This window comes from Rhincodon typus, chromosome 7 (genome assembly GCF_021869965.1).
Source record: "Rhincodon typus isolate 14 chromosome 7, sRhiTyp1.1, whole genome shotgun sequence".
NCBI lineage: Eukaryota > Metazoa > Chordata > Chondrichthyes > Orectolobiformes > Rhincodontidae > Rhincodon > Rhincodon typus.
In genome coordinates, this window is record NC_063338.1 from 80860361 (window position 1) to 80885364 (window position 25004).

Sequence of the window (25004 nt, forward strand, 5' to 3'; positions counted from 1 at the left end):
ACGTCTGCGGAACAACAAACCAGCTCGGCAAACCAACCAACCTCAACTTAACCTATGTCTTTTGCAGACTTTTTGTATCATCCTCAGAACTTGCTTTCCTTACTTGTATTTGTATCCTCAGCAAATATGGGTAGAATACAGTTGAGTGTGGTCCCAGGCAAGATATTAATGTATATTAGTTTTGGATAAACAAAACATCCAACCCTGCGATTTAAAGAAGGGTTAGTGGACTCAAATTCTAACTCTGCTTTCTCTCCACAGATGCTGCCAGACCTTACCAGTTCCTACAGACATTTCTGTTTCTGTTTCAGTATTTGTTCAGTGTACAATGGTTAAGGTATCAGCCATAAATGCTGGTGAATGTATTTACTGTACCAACAGTAGCACAGTGATTTTATTATCCGTGATTTCCCTCAGGGTGAGACTATGATGCCAGCTGGAGGATGAGAATGGCAGATATTCTCACATTTCCAAGTACACTCTCAAGAGAGGCTGTGAGAGAAGCACAGCATCGTTTATCTGTGCACCCTCATGTTGAATCAATAGTGGAAAACACAGCAAAACATACATTAGTCAAAGGATAGAAATATTTAAAAGAGCAGAGGAAAAAATAGTTTCAACTTTTTCAATTTAATCACAAATTCATTTCTCCATTTTGCAATTTTATACTGATCAGCTTGATTTTTAACAGCGTAACTTATTTGTTAGAATTTCCAAGCATGTAAATGTTGAGTGAAGAAAAGTTTACCAGTGGAAGAACACACATCTCTGCAGATAAATAATCATTAAACAAGTAGTTAATTTCAGCATGTTTTAGAATGAGAAGCAAAACAGTTTTATCCATTTCTACAATGTACTCCAGGTTTCAAATTGTTTTGCTCCTTAGGAACGGGGATGAGGAGATTTACTAAATGCCCTACTCACATCACTCCTCTGTGCTTGGTTAGCCTTTGCCAAGACTGTTTCTGGGGCATCTTCTATTGAAGTGAATTTAATGGTGTCTGGTGGCTGGCGATACTTTCTCTGTTACATATAAAGAAAGATTTTTGTTAAGAAATCATTCTCGTTAGTGCCAAAGAATGCTTCGATGCAAATCAGATTTAGATACACATATCCTTTAAAGCTTTTGTACTATTAAACTCAACATACATGAATACACGACAGTGAGAGAATTTCTTCCATTCACAGTTCTACTGAATGGTTGTTGTGCTCTTGCAATGTGTTCAATGGCTGCTTTAGAACAAATCAATCCAAAAGATACTCCTGCGTGGTGACCTACCTCATTGAGGATATCCATAGCTCTCTTAGCCTTTTCAACATCCAAGGAGCCAAAAGGAACCCAGCCAATGCCTTTTTGCCAGTTATTATACTCGGTTTTATACTCGTTCTGTTAAGCAAATACACAGAGAGGAATGTTATTTACCAATAATCAATCATATCAATAATCAATACATTCAGACATCAACAGTTTTTTGGATATCACATTTGAGCCTGTGGGTACAATAAGACATGGAGGAACCAGTTTGAGCCCAAATAATAATAAAATGCATTAAACAATCAAACGAAGTACTTACATCACTCTGCAAACTGTAGGACTTCTTAGCCAAATTCAGTGGCAAACTGTCAGGAGGCATAAAGTAACGATTTATTGGTTGTTTATAATGTGAGTTGCTGGCAATTTCCTGAGCCTTCTTGGCCTGGGAGACATTGATCATATCAAGTGGAGTATGATATTTAGTCTTTGTGTCCTCATAGTCCTTTTTATACGCACGCTGAAATGAGAGAATAAATAAGTCATTTTTGTGCTTTTGAGACCAACATTCTCAAATCATAACAGAATTGACAGATTGCAGTTTACCATGCACACACGCACATATAAATCTATTGGGTGAATTTGCTTTTGCAGATTTGTAATTGTAGATACATTCTATTTTGCTTAAAAAGCACACAACTTGTAGATAGTCAATGTGGAATTTTATAAATTCCTACTTTGGAAATAAAACCAATCTGACTCCAAGTCAAAACACAGACTGATTCTAAAGAAGGCCTCACACCTAAAATGCATTGTCTGACCTGAGGTGCCACCTCCCGTATACAGATAAAACCTTTAGTTATCTTGGGGCAGTGACTTGAAAGAAATTCTGGGATTTGCATATTAATCAATCGAAGGACTGAGGCTCCGAAAGCTTGTGTTTTCAAATAAACCTGTTGGACTATAACCTGGTGTCGTGGGATTTCTTGCCTTGTCCACTCCAGTCCAACATCGGCATCTCCACATCATCCTTTCTAGCTGATTGAAGATTTAACAGTCATCTTAGGTTTGTTCAATGCATTCACATCAGTTCTATGACCCTTTGATCTTTTGCTTATGTGTTCTGTGTCTGATGCCACCGCTCTCTCACTAACACCTGAAGAAGGATCGAGACTCCGAAAGCTTGTGTTTTCAAATACACCTGTTGGACTATAACCTGCTGTCGTGCGATTTTTGACCTTGTCCACCCCTGTCCAACACTGGCACCTCCAGATCATGCCAAAACAGTAAGTTGAGAGAGTTGTGGATAAGGTCTGAGAAAAATGCAGCACCACATGATAGGTTTTGAGGTGAATTCAGCTTGCTGTCTTCAGCCACACGTAAGATTTGAGTGTGTTAGGTATACAATATACAAGTTAGACTGTCAAATCTTTCTGATGCTGTCAACTCTGCTAAAGCTGATCCGAAAGCAGCAACGTGAGGTTGTCTGCAAATGCAACTTTCTTGATAGGAGCAGAACTCACCATATTTCAAATCATAAAATGCCAATTTAACTATCGTGTGAATTTTACATTAGCCATTACATTGTGAGTTTTAAATAAAATTGTATTAGCTGCTTGTTGAAGCAATGATTTCTGTCTTGCTACCTGGAACTCAGCGAATAGATTTGTCTCGACAGCTTTCAAAGGAGGGCTGACTGATCTCTGAAAGGTAATGAAATTTACTTCTGATTGGTTACATCAGCAACTGAATTTGGCTTTTGAAATGTTAAATCCAGATGCATCTGCACCATCTTTTGGTCCCAAGCTATCAGTTCCTGATCTCAACCTGGTCGAAACGGAAATCGGATTTACGGGAAAATAAACAAACTGGTCAGGGAAATTGAGCAGATTTGGGGAATGAGTGGTCACTCAACTACTACCAGAAAAAGTAATAACTTTGGCATTAAATTTACTGTCCAGAGGGACATAACTCTTTTGATATTAATCTGTGTTGAATAACATAATGTTCTCAACTCTGCAGTTCAGGGTTAGGCATGCCTGCAATGTGTCAGTAGGCTTGGTGTTGTAGGTCATCAACGAAACTCTATCCAATAGCAAACATTGGCTCAAGGATTTTAGAACACTCTGGGAGCAGTGAATTTTGTGCTTGGCTAAGAAGACCAGCAAAAGGACCATGGATAATTGAACTGTCAGCCTTCATTCACACGTCACATTGACCCCAGTGCCCTTGAAAGCTATCATCTCCTCAAAAATTCCTTTCTTCTGGAATACCCTTCGACATGTTGTCTCAAAAGGTTAAGTTGGACAGGATGGGTTTGTTTCCACTGGAATTATGAAGCTTGAAAGGGTTCAGAAAAGATTTACAGGGATGTTGTGAGGGTTGGAGGTTTTGAGCTATAGGAAGAGGCTGAATAGGCTGGGGGTATTTTCCCTGGAACATCAGAGGCTGAAGGGTGACCTTATAGAGGTTTATAAAATCATGAGGGGCATGGATAGGGTGAATAGCCAATTTTTTTTCTCAGAGTGGGGCAGTCCAAAACCAGAGGCATAGGTTTAAGGTGAGAAGGGAAAAATTTAAAAGGAAACTAAGGGGCAACTTTTTCATGCAGTGGATGGTGCTTGTATGGAATGAGCTGCCAGAGGAAGTGGTGGAGACCGGTACAATTACAATATTTAAAAGGCATCTGGATGGGTGTATGAATTGAAAGGGTTTAGAGTACGATGGGCCAAAAGCTGGCAAATGGGACTGGATTAATTTAGGATATCTGGTCTGCATGGATATGTTGGGCCAAAGAGTCTATTTCTATGCTGTACAACTCTATGACTCTAAGAGTAAGGGGTGTCTTGATGGAACGATACAAGATGATGAATAATCCTGCCAAAATAGATATGGAAAGAATGTTTCCTCATTAGGATGAGTCCAGAACTAAGTGGCACCGTACTAAACTTAAGAGGCGATGGCCTAGTGATATTATCGCTGGACTGTTAATCCAGAGACCCAGATAATGTTCTGGGGACATAGGTTCAAATCCCACCATGGCAGATGGTGGAATTTGAATTCAATAAAATATCTGGAATTAAGAATCTAATGATGACCATGAATCCATTGTCGATTGTTGGAAAAACCCATCTGGCTCACTAATGTCCTTTAGGGAAGGAAACTGCCATCCTTACCTGGTCTGGCCTACATGTGACTCCAGGCCCACAGCAATGTGGTTGACTCTGAACTGCCCTCTGAGCATTTAGGGATGGGCAATAAATGCTGCTTAGCCAGCAACACCCTCATCCCGTTAAGGAAAATAAAAATTCTTCTTTTGAGATGGAGATGTTGGGAATTTAAATTTCTGTCAAAGGGTTGTGCAACTTTGGAATTTTCTGCCTCAAAGCAGTACATGTTTTAATGAAGATCTGTAGCTCAGGTTGCAGTTGGAGTTGTTCGTTGGTTCGCCGAGCTGACAGGTTTTCATGCAAATGTTGCGTCTCCCTTCTAGGTGAAATAGTCAGTGCTGTGTAGCCTCCGTTGAAGCAGGACAGAACAACAGTGCTTCAACGGAGGCTACACAGCACTGACGATGTCACCTAGAAGAGAGACAAAATGTTTGCATGAAAACCAGTCAACTCAGCAAACCAACCAACAACTTCAAAGCAGTACTGGCGAGGTCATTGGATATTTTTAAGGCAGAGGTATTTATGATTCTTGTTAGGCAAGGGAATCAAAGATCATCATGAGCAGAAGGGAAGGTGGAATTTAAAACACAAGTAGACAAGCCATGATATTATTGAATGGCAGAACAGGTTTGATTGTCCGAATGGCCGAGCACTCTGTTCCTGTGCGATCTAACTGGTGGAGGTATTCACCAACATCTTCAACCTCTCCCTCCAACAAGCCAAAGGCCCCCACCTGCTTCAAGAAGACCACCATCATGCCAGTACCCAAGAAAACACATGTAGTGTGCCTTAATGACTACCACCCAATAGCTCCGACTTCAATAATCATGAAGTGCTTCAAGAGGGTGGCCATGGCCAACATCAACTCCAATCTCCCAACCTGCATCAATCCCCCTACAGTTTGCCTACTGACATAACAGGTCCACGGCAGATGCCATATCTCTAGCCCTGCACTTATCCCTGGAACATCCAGACAACAAAGACACTTACATCAGACTCCTGCTCCTCAATTACGGCTCCACCTCCAACACCATTATCTCCTCCAGACCGATATCAAAGCTCCAATACCTAGGTTTCGGCTCCGTCCTCTGCAACTGGATCCTCAGCTTTCTGACTCATAGACCGCAATCAATAAGGATAGGTAAATGCACCTCCTCCACTATAACACTCAATACTGGAGCTTCCCAAGGATGCATCTCAGCCCCCTACTGTACTCCCTGCTCACCTATGACTGTGTTGCCAAATTCCAAACAAAAGCCATCTACAAGTTTGCTGATGACACCACTGTAGTGGGACGGATATCTAACAACGACGAGTCAAAATACAGATTGGAAATAGAGGGCTTGGTGATGTAGTGCAATAAAAGCAATTTGTCTCCCAACGTCAGCAAAACTGACGAGCTAATCATCAACTTTAGAAAGAAAGGAGGAGCACACGCCCCCATCTACATCGACAGAACTGAGGTTGAGAGAGTGAAGACCATCAAGTTACTCAGAGTGACAATAACCGATGACCTGTCCTGGACTTCCCACGTAAATGCAACAGTTAAGAAAGTGTAAAAACGTCTCTTCTTCCTCAGGCAGCTCAGGAAATTTGGCATGTCTATAAGGTCCCTCACCAACTTCTATAGATGCACCAGTGACTGCATACTGTCTGGGTGCATAACGGCCTGGTTTGGCAACTGCTCTGCCCAGGGCCGTAAAAACTACAGAAGGTGGTGTGCACAGCCCAGACCATCATGCAAGCCAACCTCCCATCCATGGGCTCCAGTTACATGGCTCGCTGCTGCGGAAAAGCAGCCAACATCAAAGACCCATTGCACCCTGGTAAAGATCTCCGACAACCTCTTCCATCCAGCAGAAGATACAGAAACCTGAACACAAGCATAAGCAGGTTCAGGAACAGCTTCTTTCTGGCCGTTATCAGACTGTTGAATGGATTCTAGCCTCAAATAACGTAACCTGCAATGTAACCTGTATGCCTCTAAGTCTTTTTGATCTGTCTGTACTGCTTGTAAACAAAACTTTTCAATGTATGTCAGTACACGTGACAATAAAATCTATCAATAACACTGCACTATTTTATTTGTTTTAATATTTTGCCTCTCACTTCCATGCTGTTATTTCTTCAAAATCCACATTTGAATCCCTCCAGTCAGATTTCTTGCTTACCTCACTCTGCATCTTTGCCACATGCACGGAGTGTAAAATCTTAGGATCATCTTCTATACACTGAGCTCCAATGTGCTTCCCACGAGCCTTTTCATAGCTTTGTTTATATTTGACCTGAAAGGTAGACACTGAGAGTTAATAAGGTGAGAATTTTATTTCAACACCTGATTTAAAAGCTCTTGGTGCGAGCATCAAGTGAGAAGATTAGACAAAAAGAAATCAAACATTAATCCCACTTAGTATGATGAGTATCAGTTTCAAGAAAATGAGAGTATTCTGGGAAGAGATGTTACAATTTAACACAAAGCAAAGTTCTTTCTCTTCTGTGTTAATGATACCTCTCATTATTAACTTCAATGAATTGGTACTAGCTCCCATTTTCCACATAATTGGTGTATACATGAATAATGACTTAACACAAAATTAACATAGAGTCATATAGCATGGAAGCAGACCTTTTGGTCTAACTAGTCCACGCAACCATGTTCCCAGACTAAACTAGTCCCACCTGCCTGCATTTGGTCTATATCCCTCCTACACCCATTACTTCCTTTGGGAGTTCATTTCACACACTAACCTCTGTGTAAAAACGTTTCTCCTCATGTCCTTTGTAAATCTTACTCCTCTCACCTTAAAAATATGACCCCTAGTTTTGAACTCCGTAACCTTAGGGAAAAGGCATTCGCAATTCACCTTATCTATGCTCCTCATGATTTTATAAACTCCTATAAAGTTATGCCTCAACCTCCTCTGCTCCAGTGGAAAAAAGTCCCAACCTACTTTTATAATTCAAACTCTCTATTCCCAGCAACATCCTAGTAAATCTTTTCTGAACCCCCTCCAGTTTAATAATATGCTTCCTATTCAGGACGACCAGAACTGCACACAGTACTCCAATAGAAGCCGCAGCAGCAACCTTTACAACTTCAACATGATGCTCCAATTTTTATACTCAAAAGTCTGAGCAATGAAGGCAACCATGCTAAATGCCTTCTCAACCACCCTGTCTACTTGCTGCATAAATTTCAAAAAATTATGTATCTAAACCCTTAGGTCTCTCTGTTCTACAACACTACCCAGTGCTCTACCACTAATTGTGTAACTCCAGCCCTTGTTTGTTTTAAATGCAATACCTCACATTTATCCAAATTAAATTCCATCTGCCACTCCTCAGTCCATTGACGTAATTGATCCAAACATCTTTGTAATCTTGCATGTTGTTCACTGCCCACTATACCACTAATTTTGGCATCATCTGCAAAATTACTAACCATGCCTCATATATTCTCATCCAATTCATTTATATCAATGACAAACAAAAGTGGACCCAAAAGCAATCCCAGTGGAACACTGTTGGTTACAAGTCTTCAGTCCAAATATAAACCACCAGCCTGCATCTCCTACTGTAAAGCCAACTTTCTATCCAAATGGCAAGCTCACCCTGAAACCCATGTGATTTAACTTTACTGATTCATCTATTATGTGGAACCTTATCAAAGGCTTTACTAAAGTCCAAGTAAACAACGTCTACTGCTTTGACCTTATCAATCATTTTGGTTATGTCCTCAAAAAGCTCAATCAAGTTTTGCGAGACATGGTTTCCCTCACACAAAACCAAGCTGGCGACTCCTAATCATTCCTTGCCTCTCCAAATGCATGCAAATCCTATCTTTCAGGATCACCTCCACCAATGTACCTACCAATGATGTCAGACTCACAGGTCTATAGTTCCCAGGATTCTCCTTACAGCCTTTCATAGATAAAGGCACAACATTAGCCACCTCCAGGCCTCACCCATGGTTATAGATAATACCACAATTTCCATCCTAACGTCCCAAAATGTCCTGGGATACACCAGATCAGGTTCTGGAGATTTATCCACCTTTAATGTTTTCTAACATCTCCAACACTTCCTCTTTTGTAAATGTGAACTGTTTTCAAAACATCAATATTTATTTCCCCGAGTTCTCCAGCCTCCATTTCTTTTTCCACCGTAAAAATGGACACAAAATGTTCATTTAATATCCCTCCCACATCCTGAAATTCAACACAAAGACAATTTCATTGATATTTAAGGTCCTCTATCTCTCTGTAGTTGCTGTTTTACTCTTAATATAGAATAGCTTTGGAATGTCCTTCACCTTATCTCTCATATCCCCTCTTTGCCTTTCTGAATTCTCTCTTAAGAATGACACTACACCCTTTATACTCTTCAAGAGATTCATTTGATTCCAGTTGTCTGTATCTAACATAAGATTCTTTTTTATGCTTGACTAGAACCTTAATATCTTTATTCATCCACTGTGTCCTAATCTTACCAGCCTCACTTTTCACTCTAACAGGAATAAATGTCTCTGAACTCTCATTATCACACTTCTGAATGGCTCCCACTTGTCAGTTGAACCTTTAATTGTGAACAGTCTAATCCAATCAACGTTTGAAAGCTTTTGTCTCATACTATTAAAATTTGCCTTACTCAGATTAAGAACTTTTAAGTTTTATGGAAGGCTCATCCATTTCCATAACTATTTTAAAACCAATAGAATTGTGATCACTAGTCACAAAGTGTTCCCCTACTAAGGCATCAGTAACTTGCCCTGCCTTATTTCCCAAGAGAAGATCAAGTTTTGCTCCTTTTCTAGGAGGAACATTTACATGTTGATCAGGAAAATTTTCTTGAAGACATTTAATAAACTCCCTCCCCCATCCAAATCTTTTACAGTATAGCAGTCCCAGTCAATGTGTGGAAAATTAAAATCCCCTATGATTACAACCACATAGTTTTACAAATATAACCTACAAGAAATTGATTTGCCCCTTACAGCCAGTAAACAGAGAAAGCATCCATGCCATGGATGTGAACCGTATCTTCCACTTCTATTTCACTTAACCCCACGAATATGTCCTTCAATCCAATTCTGCCCAGTCTGTTTATCTCACTTGTCCTAGAATGGATCTAACCTATTAACTTCAACTACTTGTGATAGTTGTGGTGCCCTCTGGTAACACTTCTTTCTTTTTCAAAGTATTTTCCACTTGCTCCAAATATTGAGGTTAAATATTACCCAGGATTACTTACGTCACTTGCAATATTTGCATGTGCCTTTGCTGCAACCACAGGGATTGAATCCTCTCTGATATTGCAATGTTTGGCCTTTTCTTTGTTCCAGTCATAGTTGTAGCAATTCTAGCAAGAAAGAAACGAATAATAAATGTAAGAATTGAGAGACAATGGTAAAAGCCAATGTTACAAAGTGTGTGTTGGGACCAGATCTGGATGTGGAGATGACCAGGATTTTCCCGTTCTTTAACTTGTATGCCATTTTGTCAGCACTGTTCCAACCTTAAACCATTTTGCAAAGGGCCAGGTAGAGGGCTCAGAATCTACTCATCCGACAAGTGATGTGTAGCCACTTGAGGCCATTCTTGGGCTGATTAGGGCAATCCTGGGGCTAGACTTCACCTCAAATCACCATACCATGCGTGATGTCTGCAGCTGAGGCCCCAGTCCACCCAGCGCAAGGGCTCCCCCCTCTGGGGATAATCTGACATTGGTGATCTTTTTTCTACTGCTTATATTTTTATCTCAAAGTTGTTCAAAGAGCACTTTAAGTTCAAGTGCCCTTTCTTTTCCTCCGACCTACATCAGCAGCTCCCACCAGGGACTGTGAAGCTACTAAGCGTCATTGGAGCATGGCCACCTTCTTTAACTGGATGGCACATTCACCCTCTATTTATGAAGCAGCCACTCCTTCCAGAATTGTTTCAGGTAATTATTTCTGACTGAGTGCGACATCGGAACCAGGACGTGATCCAAACATTATAGTTTTGACACCAAATTAAAAAACTAGCCCAAAATGACAACAATTGTTAATTATTTCAAGGATTAAATGTCAAAATGTGGCTTTATAGTGTGTGGCCTACTCTATCAGGGTTTGTACCATCAGTAGCAAGATTCAAGGTGGTATTTGAAATTCTTCATGTGCGCGATTTTGAATTCTCAGTTTTCATGGAAACTAAAAGTTTCCCAACAGATAATGATGAAAAATGTCAATATAGTTGTCAATATAACTCAAGATTAAGGTCATCAGAGCCAGAAAATATATTATTTTACAAAGGAAATATTCAAAGAATTTAACTATGGAATTTTACTGCAATATGTCCTGGTTGAGGAAAAATAGAACATATTTTAAAACTCTATAAGACCAAGTATGGAAGTAAAACAAAATTAAATTAAAGAATAAGGGGAATTAAAAGCTAATAATACAACCAAATCATACAAAGACTACAAGAAAAAGGAGTAGATAAACTCAAAGGGTCTAGAGCTAACCATAATAGATGGAGAAGGATATTAGATATGTATAAAAAGCTCAAGAGATCAGCAGTGATGAATGTTAAATCTTATGCTGAAACATCCATAGAGTAAGAACATTTAGAGATGGAGTTACCTCTCTGATAAAAGGGACACAGGAACTGAAGGTTCAACATTTAAAATATTAAATTAATATTTTCTAGAAGTACTCATCAAGGATCAAGAATATGTCTAATTTTAGTAGGATATCCATTATTCAAGGGAAATTGAAATCAGTGTCACAGATCTACTTAATGAGTTAAACGGACGCAAAACTAATGATCTTTCAGGCGAGGCTAGGGAGAAATGTGTGGCCCATCAAGTAGAGGAGGCACTTGTACCAAGCAAATGTAATTACCAATGCTTAAAAAGCAATAAATTTGATCCCAGTCAGCTTGGATACAACAGTCAAACATCAATTACAGGCAAATGAAAACTATTCTAAATAGGTGGGTTGCAAGACTACGTGTGCAAAAGCCAATGTGAAATTATAATGAGTTAATCACACCCCCTTGACATCTTAAGAAGGCGTTTAGTCAAACGATTTTGAATTCAACTAAAAACAGAGGGCTCCACAAAAAAACGTGAGAGATTGGTTCAAAGAAACCTTAAAGGCAGAGGACTGGATTTTCCCAGGTGCCATGGTTCCTACTCTAATCTGTTCCAACCCTGCAGTTAAAATGTCAGTAGGCCTTCTTGTATTGGCCCTCCCCAGTCTGGGTAAATACTTGCATGGCTGGGATGAGGCTACTTAATGGCAACTTAAGGGGCTCAACTGACCCAAACAGGAGATAGGTATGTTACATATATCACCACGTTCAAATCTGTCGGTGGGAGAGCATAAAACTCAACCCTGTGAGTTCTCAGCAGATGTCTAATGAAGAATGTGTAGAACGAAAGAGAAACCAGAGCCATATTCTCAAAGACTCATCTTGTGATTTGACATAGATATTGTGATTTTTGCAATAGGCCTTCTCAATAAACGTCACCAGTTAACTTCCCAACAAATGGGACCATATCCACTTGCTTTCCATCTTTCTATCTTTCTACTTTGGGGCTTGGTTCCTGATCATGTATCTTATCTGGAATTGCTCACAAAGTGTCAACCAAACTTGCTATCCTGCCTTGCTTCCCCAGGTTACTTAGACTGTCTCCTGTGCTTCCTCAAATGGATGGCACAAGGAATGTGATTTGCATGTGCATCCCCAGAAGGAATAAGCTGATTCAAATGTTCACCATTACCAATGTTGCCTGATTTTCATCCCATTGAAGTGACCCAGGTTATTCCCCAAAGAGGAGATAAATGAATGATTGGGGCCAGTTCAAAATGGGATCAGAGCAGTAATTTTCTCCCCTTCCCACAATCTTCCCACCACACCACCCCTCCAACCTTTAACTACTATAGTAGTTTTAATTATTTTAAAGATGATTTTACAGAAACAATGGCATTTTTTGACATTTTGTAAACCCAAGATCTATCCATAGTCAGAAATCTCCATTCACAATAAACTCGCTGTAAATGAAAACTGAAATTAAAAAAAAACATATCTGAAGCACTGCAACTACTTACGTCACTCAGATTGTATGCATTCACCCTTGACTGGATGAAAAAGGGGTTATCAGGAGGAATAGTACATTTGAACTTCTTCTTCTCATAGTCTGCTTTGTAGTTTAGCTGTGGAAAATAATAAAATGAAATTTAGGATGATAAACATGATTGAGCCAGTAGTGTGGAACATACTAAAATACTTCATGCAGCACTTATTAGAAAAGCATTGAATACAAATGTAAACTTTTATGTGACTAGACAGCACAAGCCATAATGGTATGAGTTTATGGATTGCTGGTAACAGATGGTTCATCCTGAATACTTTATACATGCAACACGTATTTGGAAGAAACTTTATAAATTTAAACCTTCCATTCTTAAATGAAACTAGAAATTACGAATGATATTTTTACTTCAGATCACTAATTTTAGTGATAGATTGGAAAATATAATGATATACTTACACGTGTTTGAGCCTGTTCAACTTACTCGAATTGAGGTCTTAGAATTGGCAGAACATTTCAAGTCAAATATGTAAGAACTTACACGACCAAAATCAGGACAACTGTTTAACTCCAATAACACCAGTAAGAAAGTTGTCGCATTTATAAATACTCACGTCACTCAGTTGTTTAGCGTTGAGCTTTGCTTGCAACATCACTGGAGAATCAGCCACTTGAGTAAACTTGATTTTATCAGGGTGCTTCTTATAGACTTGCTGTAATTGAAACAAGGAAACAAAAACAGTTTATATATGGTTTAGAACAAATACCATTAAAACTGTTATCACCCATTCATCGATGGATACTGGTATACCAACCTATAAATCATTTTGTTTTGAAAAGGGGCTAGGGAGAGGTCATTTCTGTTTCAGGCTAAGCAATAGATTCAATTATGAGGAGGTCCAAAAGCCATGTAGTTTTGCCAATGCTCCCATTAAACTTTGGTGATACCACTCTTTTCCGAGGAAAACTTGGCTACATTCTGCTGGGTTAGGTTTTCATAATAAGTCCACTCATAAGGTAAGATACAACATAGAGAGTTGTGCGACTTATGCAAATTATCCATTACATCAAGTATATTTTCTATTGAGCTAGGTATCAAATATTTAATTGCATCATGTTTTCTTGTAATTGCTAAAATAATCTAATGGTATTTTTTTAAAAAAAAAAGCTATTCTGAATATTGGAAGATGAAGTTATCTCCCAAATCAGTCTATACTGTGCCCACTAGCTGGTGCTGTTCTCCACACAAAGGACCTGGTATGAAATAGAACACAATAGAATTACAGAGTGCAGAGGCTGTTCCCCATGGATAAATAAAAAGAACTGTGTTTATTTGAATAGATTTAGTCAGGGATGCATTATAGAACAGTGACCATCAGCAAAATGTAATGAATAATTGTAAATAAGGTAAAACTTTAATTTGAAAATATGAGATTATATTCATTCATCAAAGTAAATAATTTGCTTTAACCAACATAAGTGACCCTACTTTCCACCAGGAATTTTTGGAACATCCAATATTTTATTTTGTACAATTGTCTTCTCCATGTGCGAAAGGATGTAAGAAAATAAACACAATTGAAATATCACACAAAGAATAATGCATTTAAACAAATACCAAAGAGCCTGGACCTACTACTTAATATATTACAATCATGTAATTTTTGTGATTATTGCTAACTCTAATTTGCTGACATAAGTTAGAAATGTTGTTCCATTTCATTTTATATTGCTCAGATTTAAAAAAATCCAATTCAGATTCCAATTACAATTAAGTGAGCCAAAGTATTTTGTGGAACCTCATCAAATTGTGAAATTTAATATCCTCCAACTTTATTCCTTTAGAAGAGAAATGGTAGCATGTACATCCCAATTGTCATTAAAAATCAGATCAAGTAAAACATTTCTCTGATCAGAAATCAACAGACATTTGATGTGAATGGAATCAGGGTTCAAGAAGATAATTTGGGAATGTGCAGCTGAGACTGAAGATCAACCATGATCTTATTGAATGGCAACGCAGGGTTAAAAGCTGATGCATTCTCCTGTTCTTCATTAACACTTTTTATTTACAACCAAATGTCATTTTGTCTATGATTTCCCAGAGAGAAAAAAAAAATCAGTGAAGAAAATCTCTGCAACATTTGGAAATGAATGTACAAGTACAATCATATGAGAACATATTTTTTTAAATATTAAACTTGCTTTTCTCTTTTAAAAAGGACACTTTGATTTTTAAGATGGGTGCCACAGATCAGATGACATTTGCATGTTGGCCAAGCACCTGAAAGTTTCTTAAAATGGATTACTATCGACATTCCAAGACAGCATTATTATGGAATATCATCCTCAGCATTGTTAGAACTTATCCCTAAACAACAAATAGCCAAAATTTTCATTCCAGATCTACCAGATAGCAAAGGAGAGCTAAAGAAACTGAGCATGCCCAAAGAAACGCGAAGGACTTTTATCTACCTTGATGATATGCTTATGGCCATAGTTAATATGAACAGACTGTTGATTATTTTCCATTATGCATCAATGACCAATCACCACACTATCAAAATGTTTTCCTTTTTGAAAGCCTTTAATTATAATGTCCTCCTTCAGACAGCAGAAACAACAGCAAGAGAAATGACACTAGAGAAACCAAGGTACAACATTAAGAGATGCACAAGACTTAAAGCTTAAAGCTTCCCTGAAACTAGTTCCAAAACTTTGTAAATTTGCCTGGAAAAAGAAATTGGCTGTCAGGCCAAAAGAATTATTGAGGTTGCTCACATTACCCTTTGCACATCCTTTATTCTGAAGGAACTCCACACAATCCTATCTCTGGTTATCTGAAATTGTTTGAACTTCATCTCCATGCAGAAAAGCCACCCCTCTCACTTGACTTTTAGAATCACATAAAATGTTAACTATTCTGTATTCAAACACATTAGTTCAATGAAACATTAAGACCTGGATTTGTGCACAGACAGTGAGAATTCTGGGTGAAGTGGTTGAATTGAAGTGCTCATGATCAAACACTTCTTAGATACTTACATCTTTACACTGGTAAGAATTCTTCATAGCTTCATACTCTGGGGTAACAGTTTGGGGGAAATAACAGCTTCCTTTATCCATCTCATAGTCGGCCTTATAATTTTTCTTCAGAAGAAGAGAATATAGTATTATTTATTGGCAGAGGTAACAAGATAGGCCATAGCAATTTACTAGTTGTTCCCAAACTAAGTTTTTGTTTACTTACATCACTTTTCATTGCTCCAACTGTCAAACAGTGAATCATGTACGGATCCTCATGACTGCCAACATAATGGCCCTTGATATTATCTTCATAAATCTGCTTATATTTGATCTAAAATGGAAATATCCAGAACAGCGATGTCAGCTCAGTTCAAATACTATACTTTACCACTGGGTTTAATGGACCACTCCAGTACTTACATCACTGAGATTTGCGAGCACTCGGTCAGTTTTGAACTTTGGAGTTTCACAGTAATTCATGCTACTTTTGCAAGCCTTTTCGTAATCATTCTTGTACTTTTTCTGCAAAAATAAAGGAGCCAGTGACAGGTCTGCAGAACAGAATTTACATATTTGATGCTCAAAGGAAATTAAAATGCTTGCTGTTATCTTCAAACTCCTCAACATATCAGCCCAACCAATGTCTGTGACCTTACCTTCCCATGTGCTTCTGGGCTTCCACTCCGGTCTTTCTCCATTACCTGCACCCAAAGCTACCTTCACCTCACTATTACAGTAGATCATTTAGCTGTTTCAGCTGAACTTCCTGAATGCACCTCCCGAAACTTTTTTACCTCTCCACACCTCCCACCACCACGTTTTTGATCAGGTAGGTGATGGCCCATGGCAGATGGCGGAATTTGAATTTAATTTAAGAGGATTGGAATTAAGAATCTACTGTCAACCATGAAATCATTGTCAATTGTCGGAAAAACCCATCTGGTTTGCTATTGTTCTCACCTAGTCTGGCCTACATGTGACTCCAGACCCACAGCAATCTGGTTGACTCTCAATTGCCCTCTGAAATGACCTAGCAAGCCACTCAGTTGTATCAATTGCTACAAAGTCTCAAAGAAATGAAACAGGACAGATCACCTGGCATTGATCTACGCACCAAAAAAAAAAACGGCTGAAACAGCCCTGCTGACCCTGCAATGACCTCCTTATTAGCAGCTGGGGACTAGTGCTAAAATTGGGAGAGCTGTTTCACAGACTCATCAAGCAACAGCCTGACATAGTCATACTCATGGAATCATACCGTATAGACAATGTTCCAGGCACCACCATCACCATCCCTGGATATGTCCTGTCTCACCGGCACGACAGACCCAGCATAGGTGGTGGCACAATGGTATACAGTCAGGAGGGTGTTGCCCTGGGTGTTCTCAACATCGACTCTGGACACTATGAAGTCTCATGGCTCCAGGTTAAACATGGGCAAGGAAACCTCCTACTGATTACCATGTACCATCCCCTCTCAGCTGACGAATCAGTACTCCTCAATGTTGAACAACACTTGGAGGAAGCACTGAGGATGGCAAGGGCACAAAATGTACGCTGGGTGGGGATTTCAATGTCCACCTCCAAGAGTGGCTCGGCAGCAGTACTACTGATCAAGTTGGTCAGGCCCTAAGGGACATACATAGCTGCTAAGTTGGGTTTGCACTGACCTCATCCTCAACCAATCTGCCAGCTGCAGTTTTATCTGTCCATGACAATGTTGGTAAGACTGACCAACACAGTCCTTGTGGAGATGAAGTCCGGCCTTCACATTGTCAATAACCTCCATCGTGTTGTGCGGCACTATCACTGTGCCAAATGGGATAGAGTTCGAACAGATCTAGCAACTCAAGACTGGTCATCCATGAGGCATTGTGGGCCATGAGCAACAGCAGAATTGTATTCCAGCACAATCTGCTACCTCATGGCCCGGCATAACCCCACCGCAACCATTACCATCAAGCCAGGGGATGGTTGAACTAGGGTTCAATGGAGAATGCAGGAGGGCATACCAGAAGCAGCACCAGGCATACCTGAAGATGAGGTGTCAACCTGGTAAAGTTACCAAACAGGACTACTTGCACGCCAAACAGCAAAAGCAGCAAGTGATAGACAGAGCTAAGCGATCCCACAACCAATGGATCAGATCCAAGCTCTGCAGTCCTGCCACATCCAGTTGAGAATGGTGGTGAACAATTGAACAACTCACTGCAGGAAGATGGTCCACAAATATCCCCAACCTCAATGATTGAAGAACCCGATACATCTGTGCAAAAGATAATGTTGAAGCATTCACAGCAATCTTCAGCCAGAAGTGTCAAGTGGAAGATCCATCTCGGCCTCCTCCAGTGGTCCCCAGGAGTATAGATACCAGTCTTCAGCCAATCCAATTCACTCCACATAATATTAAGAAAAGGTTGGAGACACTGGATACTGCAAAGGATATGGGCCCTGACAACATTCAGGAAAAAGTATTGAAGACTTGTGCTCCTGAACTTGTCTCTTCCCTAGCCAAGCTGTTCCACTACAATTACAATACTGGCATCTACCCAACAATGTGGAAAATTGCTTAGTTATGTGCACATAAAAGGCGTGACAAAGCCAACCTGGCCAATTACCGTCCCATCAGTCTTACTCTCATCATCAGTAATATGATAGAAAGTGTCATCAACAGTGCTATCAAACTGCATGTGATCTGCAATAATCTGCTCAGTGATGCCCAGTTTAGGCTCCGCCAGGGCCACTCAGCTCCTGATCTCATTACAGACACAGTTCAAACATGGAAAAAAGAGCTGAATTTCAGAGGTAAGGTTAGAGTGCAACTCCTTGACATCAAAGCTGCATTCGACAGAGTGTGGCATCAAGGAGCCCGAGCAAAACTGGAATCAATGGGTATCGGAGGCAAACTCTCCAGCGTTGGAGTCATACCTGACACATAGGAAAATGGTTGTGGTTGTTGGAGATCAATCATCTCAGCTCCAGGACATCTCTGCAGAAGTTCCTCAGGGTAGTGTCTCGGCTCAACTGTCTTCAGCTGCTTCATCAATGACCTTCCCTCCATTATAATGTCAGAAGTGTGGATGTTTGCCAATGATTGCATAATGCACAGCATCATTTGTGACTCCTCAGATACTGATGCAGTCCATGTTCAAATGCAACAAGATCTGGACAATATCCAGGCTTGGGCTGATAAGTAGTAATTAACATTCTCACCACATAAATGCCAGGCTATGACCATCACCAATGAGAGACATTCACTGGTATTACCATCACTGAATCCCCCAGTATCAACATCCTGGGGGTTACCATTGAATAGAAAATCAAATGGACTCACCACATAAACACACTGGCTACAAGAGCAGGCCAGAAGCTGGGAATACTGTGGCAGGTAACTCACCTCCTGACTCCTCAAAGCCTGTCCACCATATACAAGGCAGAAGTCAGGAGTGTGGTGGAATACTTCCTATTAGCCTGGATGGGTGCAGCTCCAGCAACACAAGAAGCTTGACACCATCCAGGACAAAGTAGCACGCTTAATTTTCACTACATCCACAAGCATCCACTTCCTCTAGCACTGATGCTTAGTAGCAGCAGTGTGTACTGCAGAAATTCACCAAAGATGCTCAGACAGCACCTTCCAAACCCACGACCACTTTCATCTAGAAGGACAAGGGCAGAAGATACATGGAAAAACCACTACCTTCAAATTCCCCTCCAAGCCACTTACCATCCTGACTTGAAATATATGACCGTTCCTTCACTGTCACTGGGTCAAAATCGTGGAATTACCTCCCTAAGGGCATTATGGGTCAACCTACAGCCAGTGGACTGCAGCGTTTCAAAAAGGCAGCTCACCACTACCTTCTCAAGGGCAACTAGGTATGGCCAATAATTGCTGGCCAGCCAGCAACGCACACATCCAACAAAAATGAATAAGAAGCACCTCTCCCATATCTTCCATGGTTTGTCAGTGACTCGAATAATCATTTCTGTTCCTCACTCTGCAAATGCTATTGAGTGTTTCCAGCATGTTTTTCTTTTATTTCAGACATCCAGCATAAACAATTTTCAGTTTTGCTATGCCTCTTTTGTACTTTTATTCCTTTGTCCTCAGTATTGTTTTTCCTTAACCCACTTATGAAATGACTAGGGAATGTCTCAGCTGGTGTATTGGGTGCTGTTGTGGGTGCCACATCATAGGAATGCATTGGAGAGAGTGCAGAAGAAATTTACAAAAATGGTTCCAGATATCAGAAACTTAAGTTATGGTTATAGACTGAAGAAGTTGGGTCTATACTCTCTGGATAGAATGAGGCTGGAAAGAGATCTGATTGACGTTTTCAAAATCATTGAGCAGCCTGGACAAAGTAAGTAGAGAGAAGCTCTAAATAAATAACAAGAACAAGAAGGGTTTAATTTAAAGTGATATGCAAATGAAGCAAGGGTGATGTGGGAAAAATCTTTGTGAAGCTAGTTGCTCGGGTATCTAATGCACTGCGTGGAAATGTGAAGAAGGCAGATTCTATTGAGGCATTCACAAGGGCATTGGATGTTTCTTTGGATAGCAATGATGTATAGGAACATGGGGAAAAAGTAGGAGATTGGCACTGGATAATAGAGCCAGATCAGATAATAGAGCCATTTGCAGTCACGATGGACTGAATGACCCCTTTTTGCAGCAAAATAATTTGTGATAAGAATGGTTACCTCTGAATAAAGGCGCATTGTGCTTGTAAATACTTACATCACTTGCTATATCACCGGCTTTCTTCAACTGTTGAAGCAGAGGATTTTCTGTAGCTGGTAGGATGTTGTAATCAGTTTTATTTTTGGTCTTCTCATAATCTTGTCTGTATTTTATCTAAAGAAGCAATAAGGATTAATGATTAGTGGAATTCCTTCACTTATAAGTTAGCTGTTTATTAATGCATAAAGCCAACATTTGTTTTTGGAGACAGGTGAGCTGATTGTTGAGGCAAAGAAATGCCAGTATCTAACTCCATATGAGCTTTTGAGGCACAACGACTATTTTCAAACCAGCTTGCTCGTCTCAATAATAGAAAATATGAAAGAAGAACACCGGATACCAGTAACAAAATACATCTGAATTTAACCTTCACATTGCGGTCAACCTATCTAAAAACCCATCTATTTAGAAATGTTTCTCCCCACACTTCACCATTCATATTTGCTGCAATTGTAAACCTATGAAACTCACTGAGTAGTCTCACTTTGTATATTAGATCAATTTGTTTTGTCTGATCCTCACTCATAACATTCAAGGCTATGGGCCGAGTGCAGGAAAGCAGGACTTGTGTAAATAGTTTGTGTAGGTGCTTTTGGCAGTACAGACTCAATAGGCCAAAGGACCTCTTCTGTACTGAATGATAGCATGATTCAGTCCTGAATGATGAGTAAACACCCTGATGAAGTCCATGCATCAGAATGCCCATTAATGGCCTTCCAGCCCGACAGTCAATGAGATCCTTTAGTGCACTTTACTCACCCACTTACGGCTTCAACTCATCACTACTAGTGTTAACCTGATTTAACATGTGGTGAGCATGACAAGTAGTCAGTAAAGTAAACTGGTGTGGGGTTGCTTGTGGGCTCCCAGAGGAGGATCCCTCATCGCCAGGCACTTTGCATCTGATCGAGGCATCAACAGGAAATGAGGCAAAGAGATTCTCATCAGGAAGTGGGGTAGTTGGTGTTGTGTGACCCGATGAGAGCCATGCCCTTACGCTACCTCCTGGCTTTCCTTCATCAATCTCCAGCCCCCTAACCTCTCCCATCATTTACCTGTTACAGTCAGTGACATTCCAAAGCCTCAGGTGCCTATCGTACTCCCAGTTCTACTTCCCAGTTGCCCTGCCATTCAATAGAGCTGCTGGTTCTCTATTGCCTGGCAGGTGAGGGCGGGCAATGTCCTTGACCCAGGGGAAGGCCCCCACCATCCTCCGGTGAAGTACTTTAGTGGCACTCCATTTGCTGAGCCTTCACTAAAAGTATTGACATTCTGTTTTCACCAGCTCTCCAGCCAGGAGATCCCTATTACTTCCACTAAATGCCACGCTACATTTCCACAGAAGGAGCACTGATTAGTTCTGGTACAAAGGAATTGGCAGTAAGAACATCAGATGAAGATGCTTAATTGTGAATCACTTACCGGGCTAGTAGCATTTTGAGTACGCTTGCTGGCTTTATATTCGGGAGTTTCAGTTTGCATGAAGTAAATTTGGTCTTTCATTTCCTCGTAGCCCTCGTTATATTTTTTCTAATAAAAAAGGACAAAAGCACAAATCAAGCTATTGTTTTAGATGTCATCATCTGATAGTTCATTAACTAAAGCTGAGAAGCCATTATCAAAGCAAATAAACTGTGCAGTTATTTTCATTGGACAGTTCAGTATAAAACAAAATCCATCACCCCTTTCCTACACATAACCTTGGCTTGACCATGTTTAAAATGCTGTATCTGTTTTACCTTCAAATGGTGAATTATTATTAAGACTTTAGAATAGATATACAGGGGTGCTGCAAGAATGATTTGCAACTTCAGTCTTAATTATTTCAGATAGACTTAAAAGTTGGTTTGATTCACTTTACAGAGACATGTGATCGATTGTAATCCCATCTCCATTTCTGAGTGCAGTGTTTGCATTGCATACCTGTCCTGGAGAGGGAGGACTCATCATTTCAGAGTATAATTGGGAGTCTGATTTAAATTGAACTATTGATAGCTGGATTTCCCCTGGACTCAAATGGAAACAGGAGCTATACTTGCTGTAAGAGCTATGTACTTTACAGACCTTGTGGACCAAGTGGAACAGAAGTGGTCTCCATAACTCCTCAAGCACTTCTTCTGACAATGGTGATCCCTCCTCACTGCTGCGATCGGTCAATTTTCCACCCTCCAATTCCATGATTCTGAGTTGCGATTCAATATTTGTCAAACACATCTCCACCCGCTTCAACCAGTCAGCTAAAACACCCTTATCCCAAGCTACCCCACAATCTGAGGGTTTCTATCTTTCCTTCTCCAGATATACCAGTTGGTGAAGGATACAACTGGAGCCAGTCTAAACACACTTTTATATTAGGTTACACACTGCAGACATACACCCCTGAACCCAAAAACAGAGATCAAGATGAAAACTTTAAATTGTTTTTCTCCCTTCCTGACTGGGATCTATGACAATGTGCAGCTAACTAGAGCAATAGGGAGGAAGCTGAATCTGGGATTGAGCTGGTTTAGTGGCTGGGCTGTGTACATATCAGCTCCCTCACCTTCTTCTTCACCTCAGCATATTTTACATGAGAAGCTGGACAGGTTTGAAAAATGTACTTACAGTGCTCAAATTGTCAGCATTCATTCGGGCAACTGCGACATCATAGCAAGGTGTCTGGCTCCACTTGCCCTTATTCTTGTTGTAGTCTTTATGGTACTTAATCTGCAAGAAAATGGAAGGCCATAGTATTTTCATTATGAGTTTGTTGACTTGCTGGCCGAGCTGGCTTGTTTTTGTTCAGATGTTTCAACACCATGCTAGGTGACATCATCAGTGGAGCCCGATGAAGCGATGTTATTCTACTCTGTTTGGAATTTATACTGTTTGGTCCGTTATGGTGAGTACTGTCATTTCTGGTTTTGATCTGTATGGATTTATATATGGGGTCCAGTTCTATTTGTTTGTTGACTGAAGTATTGGTGGAGAGCCATGCCTCTAGGAATTCCCATGTGGGTCTATGTTTGGCTTGGGCTATTATGGTTAATGATTAACCATAGTATTCTCCCATAAGAGGAAACGTCCTTTCCATATCTATGCTGTCAAGGCGCCTCACAATCTGATATTCCTGTCACTCTGCTAAACACCAGTGGGTATAACTTACACAGTACCACCCCTCTGGTTATTGTAAAAACTTGAACTCAGAGCAAGAGCTGGAATCTGAAGCCAATGACCTGAGGAAATTGGAGCTGGCTGAGGGACTGCAGATGGACAAAGAAAATCAATGCAAGAGTGAAAAGAAACTTGGCAGTGGTACATGTGAGATCTTCAATACACATGCAAAAGATAAAGCCACATCTTTGGATTTTGTCATCAAGAGGCAGGATGTGGATGCAAAGGAAGAGGTCACTGATAGATCCTCAATAAAATTCTGCCCCTCAACCATACATCCTACTACGCCATCCTGCAGCCTCTCCATCTTTAATGCCTACCTTAAAATATCCTTTTCACTATAACTTTAGTCAGTACCCTCTTAATAACTCCTTCTTAAACTCGTCATCTATTTGTTGCCTGATTACAGTTTTGTCACCCGCCTTGGAATAGTTTTTCTTCTTATACTTGCTGTTGTTGCTAGTACTCACATCACTTAGTTGATTGACAACCTTTTTTGCCAGATCAACATCTGGTGGATCGGCCAGTGAAGTGTATTTTGACAGATGTTCATTGTGGTTTTTCTTGTATTCAATCTAGGTAGAAAGAGAAAATTGGCTTATGAATGAAAATAAATAGCTTGACTCCCTGGCCTACTCATTGAGGTGTGGATAATTCCTCTCCCCCAAATGCTTAATTATTTGATAGTTGTCATTTTAGTAATAAAATGTTACTTAATACTAAAGTGTGTAAATCCTGCCCACAAATCAAAACAACTAGCAACGCAAGTGTTTAATAGAAAATGTTGAAATAGCTGACTGTGGGTTTGAAAGAGATGTGGAAATGTTATTTGGGCAACTTGATGTACAATATGTCAGATAATTATAGAACAACAACCTGCCATCTATATTGACAAAACAGTGCAGTTCTAATGGAAGTTGTGTTAAACTGTACAGTATACTGATCACCAGAATGCTGTGGTCAGTTTTGATCAGATGGGATATATCCAGGTCAGGAAGATGAAAAACAGAACATCAAGACTGCTCAATTTTTAACACTTTATTCCTGGGTTGTTAGCATCACTGGCTGGCTGACATTTATTGCCCTGGAGAAAGTGGTGGTGAGCTGCCTTCTTAAACCCACTACAGTCTGTGGGTTGTAGAAAATCCCAAAATGCTGGCATGACAGGAGATCCATGGTTTTGACCGAACAACAGTGATATGTTTCCAAGTCAAGGTGGTGTATAACTCGGAAGGACACTTGCAACTGGTGGCGTTCCCATTCATCGGTTGCCCTTGTCCTTCTTGATAGTGAAGGTCATATGTGTGGAAGGAGCAGTTGAAGAAGCCTTGGTAAGTTGCTGCAGTACATTTTGTAGATGGTACATGCTAATGCCAGGATGGGTGGAGTGAGTGTTGAAGGTAGTGTGCCAATCAAGCAGGCTGCTTTGCCATGGGTTAGTGCATCAGAGATAGTAGGAACTGCAGATGCTGGGAGAATCTGAGATAACAAGGTGTAGAGCTGGATGAACACAGCAGGCCAAGCAGCATCAGAGGAGCAGGAAGGCTGACGTTTCGGGCCCAGCCCCTTCTTCAGAAAT

General features: G+C 40.2%; 1 protein-coding gene across 1 annotated transcript in view; it reads right to left on the reverse strand.

The window, feature by feature from the left end:
• neb (nebulin) overlaps positions 1–25004 on the reverse strand; it is a 255644-nt gene that overhangs the window by 206285 nt on the left and 24355 nt on the right. Inside the window, exons 12-25 of the mRNA XM_048598817.1 lie at positions 23896–24000; positions 22877–22978; positions 21695–21802; positions 20270–20386; positions 15946–16047; positions 15749–15856; positions 15544–15648; positions 13113–13211; positions 12515–12619; positions 9673–9780; positions 6594–6707; positions 1575–1772; positions 1280–1387; positions 925–1023 (exon numbers count right to left, since the gene is read on the reverse strand). Coding sequence (XP_048454774.1) covers positions 925–1023; positions 1280–1387; positions 1575–1772; positions 6594–6707; positions 9673–9780; positions 12515–12619; positions 13113–13211; positions 15544–15648; positions 15749–15856; positions 15946–16047; positions 20270–20386; positions 21695–21802; positions 22877–22978; positions 23896–24000 — 1578 coding nt within the window. The remainder of the gene's footprint in view (positions 1–924; positions 1024–1279; positions 1388–1574; positions 1773–6593; positions 6708–9672; positions 9781–12514; positions 12620–13112; positions 13212–15543; positions 15649–15748; positions 15857–15945; positions 16048–20269; positions 20387–21694; positions 21803–22876; positions 22979–23895; positions 24001–25004) is intronic.